This window comes from Equus caballus, chromosome 20, assembly GCF_041296265.1.
Source record: "Equus caballus isolate H_3958 breed thoroughbred chromosome 20, TB-T2T, whole genome shotgun sequence".
Taxonomy (NCBI): Eukaryota; Metazoa; Chordata; class Mammalia; order Perissodactyla; family Equidae; genus Equus; species Equus caballus.
The window spans coordinates 27,241,070-27,256,123 of record NC_091703.1 but is presented as its reverse complement, the minus strand read 5'-3'; the positions used below and the strand labels follow the sequence as shown (position 1 = coordinate 27,256,123).

The following is a 15,054-nucleotide window of genomic DNA, read 5'->3' as shown; positions in this document are numbered from 1 at the left end:
TGGTAAGGAGGCTGTGTTCTGTGAAATCATCAGGACCCAGGCTCCTTCCATCGCACTGTTCCACCATCCATCCTAGGTTGTTGCCCCCATTCTCCTGTCTAAGATGGCCCTCTCATCCACAGTCCAAGCAACAGGATGCATGGAGGGAGGCCCAGTGTCTGCCTTTAAAGATGCAACCCAGAAGTTGCACGGATCACTTGCTTTCACATTCCACTTGCTAGAATGTAGTCATGTAGATGCAAGGGAGGTTGAGAAATGTTTTCATTCTGGATGGCCACACGTCCAGCTAAAATTTGAGTGCTAACGTTATGGGAAAAGGTAAAAAACAGATTTGAGTGAAAACTACCAGTCTCTGCCACATGGGATCAAAATAAGGACCCTACTCTCAAAAAGAGGCATCAAACTGAGACCAGTTCTGCCTTTCATTTTCTACAAATGTATCACTCTTTCTTCCATTAATTCAGACAGTCTTTTCGAATCTCTTGTTATGTTCAGCACAGCTACCACATCTGTACCACAAAGAGTTTCTAACTGGTGTGAAACACTCCCCAAAGAGGAACTAGTTTAAGTCCATTGAAATAAACAAATACAGATATAAATTCTGTTTTTAAAGGTGAGGATAGACCCAAATGTTGGTGTTGGTTGTGAGTGATAAGATTTTTGATCATTTTTACTTTTTTAAAAAAATTTTCATGTATATTCAGGAAAATAGGTTATTTCCATTTTACAATAGTAAGATGAAAGGTGGGAGCAAATGTGTATGTAGTTGGTCTGTCAGAGGCTATTCCAAGAGGGAGATTTGAGGAGACGTAGTGCTGTCTAGAGGCAGAAGGGACAGATGAATTGAGATGTACAGAGAGACGGCATGGGAGAGCTGCAATTGATTGGGGAAGAGAGAAGGTGTACGGTTATTTTTCTCTTAATCTGAATGTCTTGGCTCAATTGTCTCACCGAACCTCTGTTAAACAGAGGCAGGCACTTCCAGACACGTGATGACCAGAGGTAGCATTTGAGAGGTGAAATGAAATCTGCTATTATTATTTCAGTAGCATTTGCGTTTTTAGTCTGATCTTTAGTTGTGGGGTGAAAGGTTTTTGTTTCTGGCTTAAAAGGAAAATCAGGCCTTGGAAGCACTTCAGTTAGTTATTTGTGGTAGTGGAAGAGAGGCCTTTCCGGGTGCTTCTAAAATCACAGTGTGACTGATTCTGCCTCAGGCGATTCAGACTTTGGCACAGCATTAGCAAGGTGACATTTCTTCTCTTTTAGAAGATTCAGAAATAAAGCTAGAACTGCCAAGACTGATAATTTCCTCCAGACAATGGTAGTTGGTACCAACTGGAAAGAGAGCCTCAAGTCTCATCAGATAAGTTCTTCCTCAGGGGTGCCTCATGAAAAGAGGCTAGAGCTGGGGAGAAAAGGAAGGACACAGATGTTTCCTGAGAATCTACCACGAGCTCAGTACTGCACCTGGTGACCATTTTCCTTGAAGATCATGCGGAAAAGGGATGGGGAGGGGAGTCACAGAGCTGATTAAAACACGCGACTGTTTTTCTTTCTACTCTCAGAGAGGAGTTCCTGTGGCAGCCCCATCTATTCTGGGTGAGATTTCACATACGCATTTCAGGATACACATTATACATAGAACTAACAAAGCAACTTCCTGAAGTTCTCAAGTATTTTTAAAGAAATTTGGACTTTATTTTTTTTTGACTTTGTAAAAGTGTAATTGAATGCAAATAAATACTTTTAAAGCAGGAATAAATGATGTTCTTCTCCCAGGTGTACAGTGTAGAGTAAGAGGCATGGGGTGGGCAGTGTGGGGTAAGCAGTGTTTGAGGAAGGGAGAAGGAAAGGAGGACATTGGGTGCTGGGAATCCATGAAATGATGGAGGAAGGAGCCCTTTCTGTCTGGTTCTCTGGGTGCAGGCCTTTGGTCCAAGTAGAAGGTGGCATGGTTAGTTTCTTTTTTCTTCTCCTGACCCTCTTTATGCCTAAGAATCTCCTGAACCGATGGGTTCCACCTTGGTAATTTCTCTAAACAGTTTTCTGAAGCTCCAGTCCCCAGATGGACTTAATCTGTCCTCCTACTCAACTGCGGTTTGCTCAGTAGAAGGCGTCTTGGACAGATAGCAAGAACACTTGCTTTCAGGTCCTGGCACAAACTATGTACCTTTAATCAAATCACTTCACTTCTCTTGGTTTCAGTTTCCTCATCTCTGAAAGGAGGCAGCTGGAGTCAATGTTGACAGTCGCTTCTCACTCATTACGTTTTCTTCCCTACCCCTTCCCAAATGAAAACCTCTGTAATCTCCTGATTTATAAACCTGTATGCAGATTTATTTTTAAATAATCTAGTAACACACCATGGAAATGTGATTATGTAGACATTGTTATGTAGATCTTGAACCCCAAGTCAGTAGAAAGATACTAAAACCAAAACCTAAATGGCAGTGGGGCCTGGGAGCTGACGATGACAAAAGGTGTGTAATGAAGTGTTGTTGTCATTGTCGTATTTTGCTTAAAGTATAGTGAATTTGATGATACTAGACCTGTGTGGTGTTCAGAATTTCTACCTAAGAGAGAATGTTTGGCTTTAATTTGTCATGCTCTTCTGTGAGGGTAGCAGGTAGACTGAAAATTTAGGAAAGCTGGTTTTCACTTAATTATGAGAAATATAATGTGGTGTAATAATGGGAATAATATGATAGCGTGAACATAATTTGGAATTTGTTGTTTGATAAGTAATAGGTCTGATTTTGATGATTTCTCAGCAGGAGGCATAAAAAGAGGTAATTTTCCCACCATTTGGTGGACCTTTAGAGACGCACATTCTGTCTTTTTGGCAGCAGAGCTGTTCAAATTGCGTTAAAATCAGACCCTCTGTGAGGGGGACAATTCCTGATTCTCACTTGGGGCAACATAGGGAAAGGGGGCATCTCACTGAACTACGAGGGCCTTTGAGTAGGAATCCATAGGGCCTCCCCTGTGGAACAGTGGTTTCCAAAGATCACCCAAGCTTTTTTTTTTTTTTTTTTTTTTTTTTAATTAGGAAGCATTACCATCAAAAATTTCTCAAATATTTCCTCCTCCTAGAAAAGTACTGTTAAAATTTGAAGAGGCTGCTTCACTCACTACACCAGGAGTCAATCACCTTTTCAGTAGGAGAAGGGAAGTCACCACCCAAACAGAGGCTGAGGGTAGGTAGCCAGTAGCACTATAGCCTTTTTGTAGGCAGCTGAACCCTCGTGGGACAACAGCCCCATGTGCCTGCTTGTCCTGGTGAGCCCACTGTCATCAGGCCTGGGGACGGGTGTTAGATAAATAGAACCACACTGCTTTGGCCAGCTGCATTCCCATGAAGATTTCTTTCCTCTGTTTTTGTTTCAGTTTCACTTGTTGGGATAAAGAAAGGAAGGTGCTGATGCAGCTTTCAGCAATCAGACAGACTTGTTTATTAAGTTAAGACCATGGGTGACATCTACCCTAGAAACTGGAAAAATACAAAGGGAAATGGAAGGCGTGAGCCTGGATAAATTTGCAGTCCATTGGCAAGACAAGCCACATGTATACAGGAAAGTGCAAATACAAACAGGTGAATACAAACAGGTGCAATCCATTCAGCTGCACTGAGCACAATGACACAGCATTCAGGGAACTCTGGGGAGAGCAGCATGTAGGAAAGTTGGGTGGGGAGAGACTGAATGGTGGCATGGTGTGGAAATGGATGGCAGTTGAAGCTAATTGAAGGTGGATTTGAGGGGTTTAAACTGGACTTGGGATGAGGAGTGAGGGGGCATGAGGCTGAGACGGTGGCTGATAAAGTGGTGATATCCCTGAAGGATGATTCGTGGAAATGCCTCTCAAATGGAGAGATTGTAGATCGAAAGGAAGAAAAGAATTGGAAACTTGTGGAGTCCACAAAGTGAGGTTGGAATGACCCCCAAGCAAGGGAGAAACAGGAGGGTGCACAGAGGGAAACAGGGCCTGAGGCATGGCTGAGCACACAAACTTTGAATTTTGTCTAAAATTCTCTCCTTGATCACATCTCTGTCTGACCCCCTAGCCCTGCTTCTTTCAGCTCTTCTCTACTCCCCCTTACCAACTGCTCAGATCCCACAGAAGTAGGGCCCATGTCTTCTACCCTGTATGATAGGACCTTGAAAATTTGAGATACAGACCCCAAAACTCCAGGGGCAAGCCAGATATCCATCACTGGCCTGGGTTCACCTCACTTTCCTCCATCATGATGTCCCCGAAGTTCTTTTATGGGGTTTCAGCCTCAGATCTTCCCTTTCCAGAACTCTTTGGGTTTTCTGCTTGCCTAAAACCCCTTCCTTTACATACTCCTATTCTGGGCATCAAGAACTGTTTCTGTGACAACTCCATGCCACCCTAACCCCATCTTCATCCCTGAGCTGTTCTTTGAGTTTGCTTCAAGTCCATTGCTATAAGATTTGGCCTCAAGAGATAGGAGAACACTAGAAGCAGTTTAAATCACCTTCCTGCCTCCTGAACATTGGTACAGAAACAGATTAGGAAAGTCCTACATGCCACACTCTCTACAGCAGCAATACAACCTTCCCAAGACTAATTAATCCCTACCCAACAGGAAGAAACAGCGGCTGCGGGAAGCCAGCAGCTGAAGCCTGAGGGGGTGATGGAGGAGAGGGTTTGAGCAAAGGAAAACAGTTAAATTGACATATTCCTTAAGGTGCCCCCTGGCTGGTCTGGGTAGGGATTAGTTTAGAATGGAGGGTGTCTGTATCCCCAGAGGCAGAGTCCTCCCCCATGGGGGACAGTGGGATCTCCTTAGAAAGGTCCTTGCCATTAGCAACTACTAGGACTTCCTCAGGCCCATCAGTGATTGGGCAGATGGTCAGGGGCTTTTTACCACAGGACCACAGGCAGAAGAAGGGCCGGAGGGGACCAGAGAAAGAGGTGTTGGGAAAAGTATAGATATGGGATCCATCAGTCATGTTGTAGAAGGAGATGTCTCCTGACTCATAGTCCAGGAAAATCCCAACCCGGCGAGGGGGTCCTGCCAATGGGAGAGGGGTCCGGAGTGGGGTGAGAGCCCAGTACCCATTTCCGTACAACTCCACAGCCCAGAACCCATTCTCTGGAGTCATGGGGTCAAATCCTTTTTTCATCACATTCTCCCTACACACCCCAATTGCCCAGTCAGTCCTGTCTCCCACTTCCACCTCCCAGTAATGTCTCCCTGAGATGAAGGCCTCACGACCCAATACACAAGGCCAGGAGTCAAATCTCTCTGGTTTCTCAGGCAGTTTCTGACGGGCATCTTCTAGTCGGACAGATTTTGAGTCCTCATACAGAAAGAGGTGAGGGTGGGCGGTGTCTGGATCCAGAGTCACATCAACTAGAGACAGAGAGAGAGCGAGTCTGAGTATCAGCAGATGGTAGAGGTTACAAGAACCATCACTTCTTCTCCAAAGAAATAGAGCACTGTTCTAGGTGTTGACAGGTTCATCAGGAGGAGAGCTGTTTGGCCTGCTCAGCTGTTTCTATTCCCCTCGTCCGTCCATAGCCACAGGGTGATGTATGTGCTGACTGTCCCCAGTGCCTAATGGGACACTGTCAGAGGGGGCTTGTCTCTAGCCATCTTCCAACAGCCCTCGATGTGCCTCAAGGAAAATGTTGAGGTCATTTTCCATCATCTTTCCTCTCTCTATGCTCATCACTAAAATGTGTTAGTGTTTTTATTTTCAAGTATTGTAGGACTTTGTATCCCTAGGGGCTAGAGCCTCAGAGCCCTTGAGAAGTTCAGAGCCACTGACCTGCATGCAATGTAGCCTTTTTCCATTCTGCAATGAAAGAGAGAGAAAGAGTCATTGATAGGTTTTATAAAAGGAGAGAGAAAACCTTGTGCCTAATGGGACACTGTCAGAGGGGGCTTGTCTCTAGCCATCTTCCAACAGCCCTCGATGTGCCTCAAGGAAAATGTTGAGGTCATTTTCCATCATCTTTCCTCTCTCTATGCTCATCACTAAAATGTGTTAGTGTTTTTATTTTCAAGTATTGTAGGACTTTGTATCCCTAGGGGCTAGAGCCTCAGAGCCCTTGAGAAGTTCAGAGCCACTGACCTGCATGCAATGTAGCCTTTTTCCATTCTGCAATGAAAGAGAGAGAAAGAGTCATTGATAGGTTTTATAAAAGGAGAGAGAAAACCTTGTGGGTGAAATATGACAAAAAGGTAGAACTTACTGAGTTCTTCCAGGAGTTTCTCTGGAAAACAAAAAGAAATACCTTAGTGACCTATTAAAGCGGGCATGAGGGAGGGGACAAAATGGTGTGAGAAACACACAAAGGAGTAATTGTTTAAGTCACGATTACCTGATTACTGAAACACTATCAATAAATGAAGAACAAGGATTACGTCTTTTTTTTCTAAGAAATATACAGGAAGTTTCCACTGACTTGAGATCATATCTTTAATCATTACTGGACAACCGAGTTAAAAGTGAGGATAGAGTCTGGGGGTCAGAAGTGAGTAAACATCATGGCTAATATCTCAGAATTGGTTTTGACTCCCCCCACACCCCAAACTTCTGTTCTTCTTCACATTGGCTATCAGTGAACTCAGGAGCCTTATAACCCCCTCTGGTTTCAGAATTCTAGAATCAAATATCTTCCCATTGGCAGTCATCCTAAAGGACTTGGATCCAGCTCTACTCGGAAGCACTCCTGCCAAGTAACCTGGGATTCTATGACTTACCTTTAGAACTGAATGTATCCTTCCTCTGTCTGGATCTTTCCTTGTATAGTCTCCAAGTGAAAAATATGGACCCAATTGTGAGAAGTGCTAGGACCATCAAGATGACAGCCACAGCCACCATCCAGGGAGTCAGTCTTGGGAAGAAGGGAGCTAAAACAAAATCCCCAAGAAGAACATTTGCTGAGAAGCTCTGAGTAAGTCCAGCTCTTCTCCTGATTCAAAAGGGGGTTAGAAGAGAGGATGACCTGGACCTCTCCCATTCCACTCATGGCAAAAACAGTCCCTCCAATGCCACTCTAAGCTTTTCAGAAAAATTTTGATCTTAGGTAGAGAGAGCAGAGAAAGAGAGGAATGAACATGAATAAGAGTCATTTTAGGACAGAACGTGTGAAATAAAGAATATAGTAGGCCAATTCATCTTCTTATGGAAATTCCTCCTTAACTATCAATGCAGGATGGGAACCAAGGGGATAAGGGAGGTAAATAAGGAAGGGGAAATGTCACCTCTGTGTGCAAGAGAAGGGGACTCAATGACCAAAGAATAAGGAAATGTTCCTACCTGAACCAGAGGGAACAATGAGAAGATTTGCTTTCCTGACAACCCTGGAAACTTAGAGCTCTAGCATGGGATGAAGAGGAGAGAGGAGGGCAAGGGTAGAAACAGGAGAACTAAGTTAGTCTTCTTGTTTACTCAAGGAGAGATGGCTTTGGATCAGGAAGGCACCCAGGGGCAATGCTTCTCTAAGATGGAAAATCTGGAATTTCTATGAGATCTAAGTAGAGTTTACACCTTTTGTATCTTTACTCTTCTAGTGAAGTTGGTCCCTCAAGTCAGTGGACAGGAGCTTAGGTGGGGAAAGTAGAAAACTCTTCCACGAGGTCATGGCTGGCCCGGTGCCCCAGGTGATGTGGCCCTGAAGCTGCATCAAATAGGAATCCAGCATTGGTTTTACCAACCTGGTATGGAAATCTCTCCTTCCTTCTCCTGGCCAAGAAGGAGGTTCTGGATACAGCAGGACACATTCTTCATGGAGGTGTCCCTGATGACCACTGAAGCTGTCACAGTGAACAAGCCTTCTTCATCAGGATTCCTGGCCTCTGACATGGATGGAAACTTTTCTCCCTTGGGAGTTCTCCATTGCACCTGGGGCTCTGGGTACCATCCCACTGAGGTGCACTGCAGCCAGATCTCTCCACTTTCTTGAACTTCCATATGGATATGAGGATCAGAGCCCAGAGCTATGGAGAGAGAAACTGGCCTTACTCTTTTAGTGGACACCCTTCTGGGAATTTTATAAATATAGGGCCACATAGTTTGAGAAAGAGAAGCATGAGGGGACTAGGAATGAGAGGAACTCATCTCCATATTTCATTATACAAGGAAACTGAGATAATAAGAAGAATTTCATACACCTTATCATAGAGCAATGCCATATTGAGATTTAGTGTATGAAATGTGAGCAGGAGTTTGCTGGGCAGACATGGGGGTGCTTGTCCAGTCAACAGGAACAGGAAGACCAATGGTTGTGATGTGCATTAGTGGTCTAGGCTGGGAGCTCCAGAGATGGGAGAGACCTCTGTGGTTGGAAGTAATACAAGAAGGCTTTAGGGAGGGGGAGAGCTAAGATTGGGTATTTAAATATGAAAAGAAAAGGCGTATCCTTGAGGAGAAGGGGGGTTGGAGGTTCTTTGCACTGAGATCATGGCTGACAATTTAAATTTCCTCTATCTGTGATACTGAGTCAGGAATTTTCTTAAATGATTTCAACCTCTTCTTCCCTCATACAATTATGTCTTAACATAAATCAACATAAAGCTGCTTTTCCTGTCTGTTTAGCCTAACTAATTTCTTACAGTTTTACAATGTATAGAAAAACACCAATCTGCAGAGAAGAGTCCTTAAACACGTATCCACAGCTATCGATTTAAATCCATATTCCACGTTTGTGTGTGTATGTCAGAATGCGTATTCTTTTCATGAAAAGGGCTCTCACTTTCAGCAGATTCTCAAAGATGTCTATCACTCATAAGAGGTAATAATGACAGTTTTATGCTATCAAATCTCTAGGGTTTTATAATCAACGTTTAAGATACTTCCCTAAAAAGGAAATATGAATTATGCATGATGCTGTCACAGGGGGCACTGTGTTGTGAGGCAGTGACCCAGATTTCTCCCAAATATTTTTCAAACTTTATCTTTTTTTGAATGTATACACTAAAGGCAATATATTTGTATATTAAATATTTTAGAGAGTCTGAGGTACAGTAATAATATCTTACAAGTATATAATGTCTTTAGAAGTGACAAAACACTTTCTCATATATTGTCTAATTTTATTTCATTCTTGCAAAATCTTGTTTGACAGATGCTGCTCCGGTATTACAGCAGGAAACATGGCTCAGAAAGAGATTCGCTTGATGGCATTCACTAGTAAGTGGGAAAGTCAGACCTCCATGCATACGTCCCTCTTGAATGCTTATCATTTTCCTTATTCTTTCACCCTGAATTTGGGCTTGGAGCAAAAACAAAAACAAAAACAAAACCTTTTCTAGGTGGATCAAGAATTTTAACAAGCAGCCATGTTCTATGATCTTAGGAAATCAGTCCTTGGGTACTAATCCATAAACCAGCCTTGAAGTATGTGGAGATGCTCAACACAGCCCTACTGTAATGGTGAAAAACACACACAATTTAAGTGTTCAATTCTGAGACTTGATCAAGTAAATTATGGTGCACTAATAGAAAAGAATGGCATAAAGCCATTACAGCTTATATTTACCTAATTAATAACATGAGGAAATGCTTATCCTATAATTGAGAGGTAGGGGAAGGACATAAATGAAATAAACTTCTACAAGAAAGATAATTCGCTGCTCACCTCTCAACTCAAACCTCCTTCCTACTCATCTCCCACTCTAGGCCTGCCAACCACTTCCAAACTAAAAGAGATTTGGGGGATGAATCTGATGGTTTCCAAAGTAACATATCCATAGGAAAAATTGTATCGCACAGCAATCACCAGAGAAAGTCAAAACTAGTCTACTCACCAGCCACCTTCAGTTGCACAATTGCCTCCTCAAAGCTATCTTCCTGCCTGAAAAAGCATCGGTACTCCCCATCATCAGAGGCCTTGACCCCGTGTATCTTCACAGCAACGCGCCCCGCTGTGACGTTGGTCTTCACCAGCGTGGCTCTCCCCCGGTACTCAGCCATCTGCTCTCCCTCCTGCTCCCGCCCTTCCCGGTGCACGAACACTGCGGGCGAGACTTTCTTCCGAAACCACCGCAGCTCCATGTCTTCGGCACTCACATTTGGAGAGAGATGACAGGGCAGCTCAGCATCTTCCCCAACTATGGCCAAGATGGGCTCCGGAGGTCCAATCACATCGAAGTGAGCTGCCGAAAAGCCAGGAGGGTCAGACAGGATGTGGAGAAGGGAGTTGAGGACTGACATAGACCAGGCTCGCGCCAATGGGCAGAGTTCTCCCACTATTTCGCGTATTCCTAGAACAGCCCGAAGGAGTCCATCTGGACCCCAGCGGAGGTCGCTACTGAGAACCAAATGCGATTGTTTACACTTACTGAGAAATTTCAACCTTGGAGCCCTAAGAGAGAGAGACAGGGAGGGAGAGACAGAGAGGGGAGACCTACCTGAATCCAGCGTGGGCAGCCAGAGGAAAATGAGGGTGATGAGGCAGGAGTTTGGGAAACCTGCCATCTTCAACCTTTCTGGGGCAGCAGGGCACTGGTGTCCTGGAGTCCGTCAGGAGCTTCAACCTAGGAGATGAATGGATACTAGATAACTATGGGTTCTCTAGACACTGTCTCCCCAGTCCTCCCAACAGCTCTTTCCATCTTGAGTTCTCTAGTCATTTGCACCTGGAGCCTTCTCTCCGCCTCCTCCCCAGTGAAGAGTTTCAGTCCCTGCTGCCATCAGCACCCCCCACCCCCCACCCTAAGTTTGGTTAAGCATGTATAAAACAACAAAATGGGCCCATAAATCCCCAAAGAGATTTAGGAAAAGGGAGTTGTGAGGCATAGTATCCATTAATAGTTGCATATAAATGTACAGATCTTGGAACCACCACCCTGAAAAAACTCTTCTTTCAAACACAGTGATTTTGTATTTGCTTTCAGCAATGATAACAAAGATAAAGCAATGGAGGTAGAGACAGAGACCAGAGGAATAAACTGGGGGAAAGAAGAGGAAAAGGTGGGAGGAGATAGGACAAGAAAGGGGAGCTGAATAGAGTTAAAAGGCTTGAAGAGTAGAAAGCCTGGGATTAGGGAGGAAGGAGCCAGAGGGAGAGAAGATGCCCTCCCGGCTGATGGCTCTCTCAGGGGGCCGAGAGTAATCCCAGATACTGACCTCTGATTTTGGAGGAAAAGACACCAATGAGCCACTGCTACCAAGTGAGAAAGCTGGTTGTGGCCCCAGGGGCCAGAGTTAAAGGCCAGCAGGAGAAGGAAGGGGAAGTGCTCTCAGGAAAGCCTGCCCCCAGGTCCCTGATGTGCTCACTTTGGGAAAAAAAGAGTTTTCTAGAGAGGTAAAAGGTCTGTGTATTTGTGGTCTTCACCTCTGAGATCAGGATATACATTAATGAGCTGGACTAAATAAAAGGACCTAGAGTGAATAAGGAAGAGCATCAGGAAAATGCTGAAATGAGATGTAAGGCCTTGGGCTAGTCAATTCACAGCTCAGAGCTTCAGTTCTTTTATCTCTAAATGGGAACATAGTTAATAATACCTTCTTTGAAGAAGTGTTGGGAGGATTAAATGAGATTCAGCACGTAAAGTGTTTAACATATCGTAGGGACTTGGAAGTTGTTATTCTATTATCGTTTACATGGGTTGAAAAACTAAAGGTAGGGTGGGAATGCATGTGTGTGATTCATTTTCAGGGCCCCAAAGTTGCCTTCCTGCCAAAGCTACCTTCTTGAAAGCAATTCGTGAAACCTGCAATTCCTTTTTTAGGGTTAAACTTCTTATTGTTATGGAAAAGTGAAAAACTAAGGAAAAATATTTTTTCAAAGTAGAAATCATTCATAATGTCGCCAACTAATGAAACCCTCTATTTACATTTTGACAGAATTGATGAGGCTTTTGCATAATTAGAAACATAGTTAATAGCTTCATAATACACTGCAGGTGCCTACATTCCCAAGATTGTGAGACATCTCGGGTTTTTTGCCTATTATAAAGAGTGTATTTTATACATAAGTCTTTGTCTACATCTTTGATAACTTCCTGATAAGCTTTCTGATAAATTTCCAGAAATACAGTCCCCAGGTTAAAAGGTATGAGCATATTTGCCAAGGTTCCTTCTTAAAATGTTAATTAACCCTATCACACCGTCAGCAGAAACCTCCTTCTCACCTTATTCTTGCCAGCATTGAGGGTTATTCTTCTTCATCATCAATAATGGGATGGGTGAAATTGATCAAATTATTATTTTACTATGCATTTATATGATGGTGAGGACGATCATTTTTCATATGAACGATTTACTATATCCTGGAAGTGAGCTTTTCAGGCCAATTGCCCATTTTTTTTCCTAGACAGATTCTGATGTTGTTTCTTATCGACCTGGATGAAACTTTTATTTATTTTTATTTTTATTTTTTTTGAGGAAGATTAGCCCTGAGCTAACATCTGCCACCAACCCTCCTCTCTTTTTTCGCTGAGGAAGACTGGCCCTGAGCTAACATCCATCCCCATCTTCCTCCACTTTATATGTGGGACATCTGCCACAGCATGGCTTGCCAAGCAGTGCCATGTCCGCAGCTGGGATCTGAACTGACAAACCCCAGGCCGCCAAAGAGGAATGTACAAACTTAACCGCTGCGCCACCGGGTCAGCCCTGGATGAAACTTTTATAAATTAAAGATGTCAACCTTGTATTATATTTGTGGCCAAAATCCTTCACTGCCGCAGTTTGTACTTTGCTTTTTAAGTGGGACTACGATTAATATGAACAAAAGATAATTGCTCCTGCTGACCCACTGGACTGTCAGAAGAATTTTTCCCAAATGCAAATCTGAACCTTTTGCTTAAAGGATCACTATTTGCTTAAAAATCCCTAAATGTCTCCTTAGCGACTCCAGCACCAAGTTCAGTCACCTTAATCTGGTCAAGAAAATGCTGTAGTATCTAGCGGTCTCCCTGCTTCTGTCCCCTCTCAGCTTCTTCTCCCTCCCCTCCAAGGGCCTATCCACCTATGAGCAGAATTTGGAAAGAGATGTCATTGTCTCAACCCACAACACGCTTTCAGGCCTCTAGGTAGTAGGGCTTGTCTCTCCTCTTCCTACAGCATTCTGCTGCTTCTTATCTGCTTGACAAACTCCTGTCCTTCCTTCCAAAGCTCACTGAAGGGCAACCTCTTCCAGAAGCAAGCAGATGTGACCTCACTTCTAGGGCTTCCCCTTCTTTCACTTACGGCACCTCACTGTGAGCCCATGCAAGCACCCTAACCAGAGGGACTTCAGGAAGGAGCTTCCCAGCACTGCCCCACTCACCTGAGAAACACCTTTGAAGTCTTGGGTCTTATCTACAAATTGAAAGTAAGTTAAAGCATTTTACTTCATTATTTATGATATTTGTTTAAATATGACTTTGGATAGCCTGTTCCCCCTCCAAATGAAACCAGCTCTCCAGGAGGTAGGCCAGGTTTATCCTGTGCTACGGATAACTTCCTGGTCCCTCTCTGCTGGCACACGCTTGACCCGAGTCCTACTCTGAGAAGCGGATGTGTTTATTTTTGTCTATTGTTTCCCAGTCTATCTTCCTCTCTTAAACTGAGTTCTTTGAGTTTGTACTCTGACTTCTTGTCAGCATATAGACGGAAATAGAATTTGCAACTTAAATCAAACCAACTGGTTCTTGGCCTTCCTAGTTTGAAATGCTCCTGCCTCATTCTCAACTCACCACTGAGTTTGCCTTCCAAAAATATTGCCTATAATTGGTTTCCTCTCCTCAATCCACTTTGATTAGACTTCTGTCCCCTGCTCTACATTGTCAAAAAAAATTCCATGGGAGATTTTTTTCGGGAAAAAAAGAGCTTTTACTTGTATCCAAGGAAGTTAGACTGAAAAGAAAGGAGCCAGGAAATAGAGAGCAAATGGTATTTAGAACTCATGCTATTATGTGGCAGCCACAGTTTTGATTGCATCACACATGAGTCATTTCCACAGAAACCAAAGGCAGGATCTCCGAATTTTCCAGGCCCAGTCAGGGAGCAGAGATTCTAGATGCCCTGCCTCTCATGGCTCCCATTGTTTGTGAATCGCCTTTGTGATGTGGGGCTGCTAATGAGGAAGTTCCTGCTATTCCCAGGCCCACTGGAGAATAGAAACACAAAGTTTTCCTCTTAGACACGAAAATCATTTGGGCTGAGGAATGTGATGTGCTCCATATGAGAGCAAATCTAATGGCAAAATGTCAGGGCTTCCCCCGACTCCGCTTTTTCACCACACGTGGTTCAAATTTCTGAATATTGTAGACAAGTCAAATCCAATGGCTACTCTCAACCTCATTTTGCTTGACCTTCATCAGCATGTTACTGAGGCAACCACTCGCTCCTTTTCTTTCTAAAATTAGTTTTTAATCTGTCAAAGCAGTGTGTACAAAGAGTTTTTTAAAATCCAAATAGTATAAAGAGTTTTCCCAAAAACTGCAGTCCCACTTCCATCCTATCATTCCCCAGAAACAGCCTCTTCAAATGCTCTATTGTTTTATCTGGTATTTATCTAGATATTTCTCAAGACAATAATGTATTTATGTTGCTATTTCTTGATATATTCATTTTTAAATATTGCTTTTCAATGCCCTATCAATTAAATCAATGATAGTTAATTTTATATGTCAACTTGACTGGGCTAAGGGATGTCGAGATAGCGGGTAAAACATTATTTCTGGGTGTGTCTGTAAGGATGTTTCTGGAAGAGATTACCATTTGAATGGTAGACTGAGTAAAAAAGATTGGCTTCACCAATCTGGGTGGGCATCATCCAATCACTGAGGGCCTGAATAGAACAAAAAGTCAGAGGAAGGGCAAACTTGTTCTCTGCTTGAGCTGGAATATCCCTCTTCTCCTGCCTTCAGAATTGGTGCTCTTTGTTCTCAGGCCTTTGAGTTTTGACTGGACCTACACCACCAGTTTTCCTGGGCCTCCAACTTGTAGAGTGCATGGGACTTCTCTGCCTCCATAATCACATGAGCCAATCCGTCGTAATAAATCTCTTTCTGTTTATATCCTATTTGTATATATCTGTTTATATGTATAAATCTGTTTCTCTGAAGATCCCAGACTAATACAGTTC

General features: G+C 43.4%; 1 protein-coding gene across 3 annotated transcripts; it reads right to left on the bottom strand.

The window, feature by feature from the left end:
- Nucleotides 1-3,428: 3,428 nt before the first annotated feature.
- Nucleotides 3,429-10,250, bottom strand: BTN1A1 (butyrophilin subfamily 1 member A1). 3 transcript variants are annotated; one of them, XM_070244346.1, is made up of 7 exons: nucleotides 9,785-10,250; nucleotides 7,694-7,975; nucleotides 6,737-6,886; nucleotides 6,226-6,246; nucleotides 6,105-6,131; nucleotides 5,799-5,825; nucleotides 3,429-5,380 (listed from the first exon to the last, which is right to left on the bottom strand). In XM_070244346.1, the coding sequence occupies exons 1-7, from the start codon at nucleotides 10,188-10,190 to the stop codon at nucleotides 4,707-4,709; spliced, it is 1,587 nt and encodes a 528-aa protein (XP_070100447.1). In that variant the 5' UTR covers nucleotides 10,191-10,250; the 3' UTR covers nucleotides 3,429-4,706. The 3 variants fall into 3 exon arrangements, with proteins under 3 accessions (XP_070100447.1, XP_023480339.2, XP_070100448.1); XM_023624571.2 differs by lacking the exon at nucleotides 6,105-6,131; XM_070244347.1 differs by lacking the exon at nucleotides 5,799-5,825 and having other exon boundaries at nucleotides 4,587-5,380.
- Between the last annotated feature and the right edge of the window lie 4,804 nt (nucleotides 10,251-15,054).

Excerpts from the sequence above, each read along its gene's own strand:
- BTN1A1 (XM_070244346.1), bottom strand. The coding sequence starts at position 10,190 with ATGTCAGTCCTCAACTCCCTTCTCCACATCCTGTCTGACCCTCCTGGC. Across the intron at positions 6,247-6,736 it reads GGATACATTCAGTTCTAAAG|AGAAACTCCTGGAAGAACTC; the intron begins GTAAGTCATAGA and ends TTTGTTTTCCAG. Across the intron at positions 5,826-6,104 it reads AAAGGCTACATTGCATGCAG|AATGGAAAAAGGCTACATTG; the intron begins GTCAGTGGCTCT and ends CTTTCATTGCAG.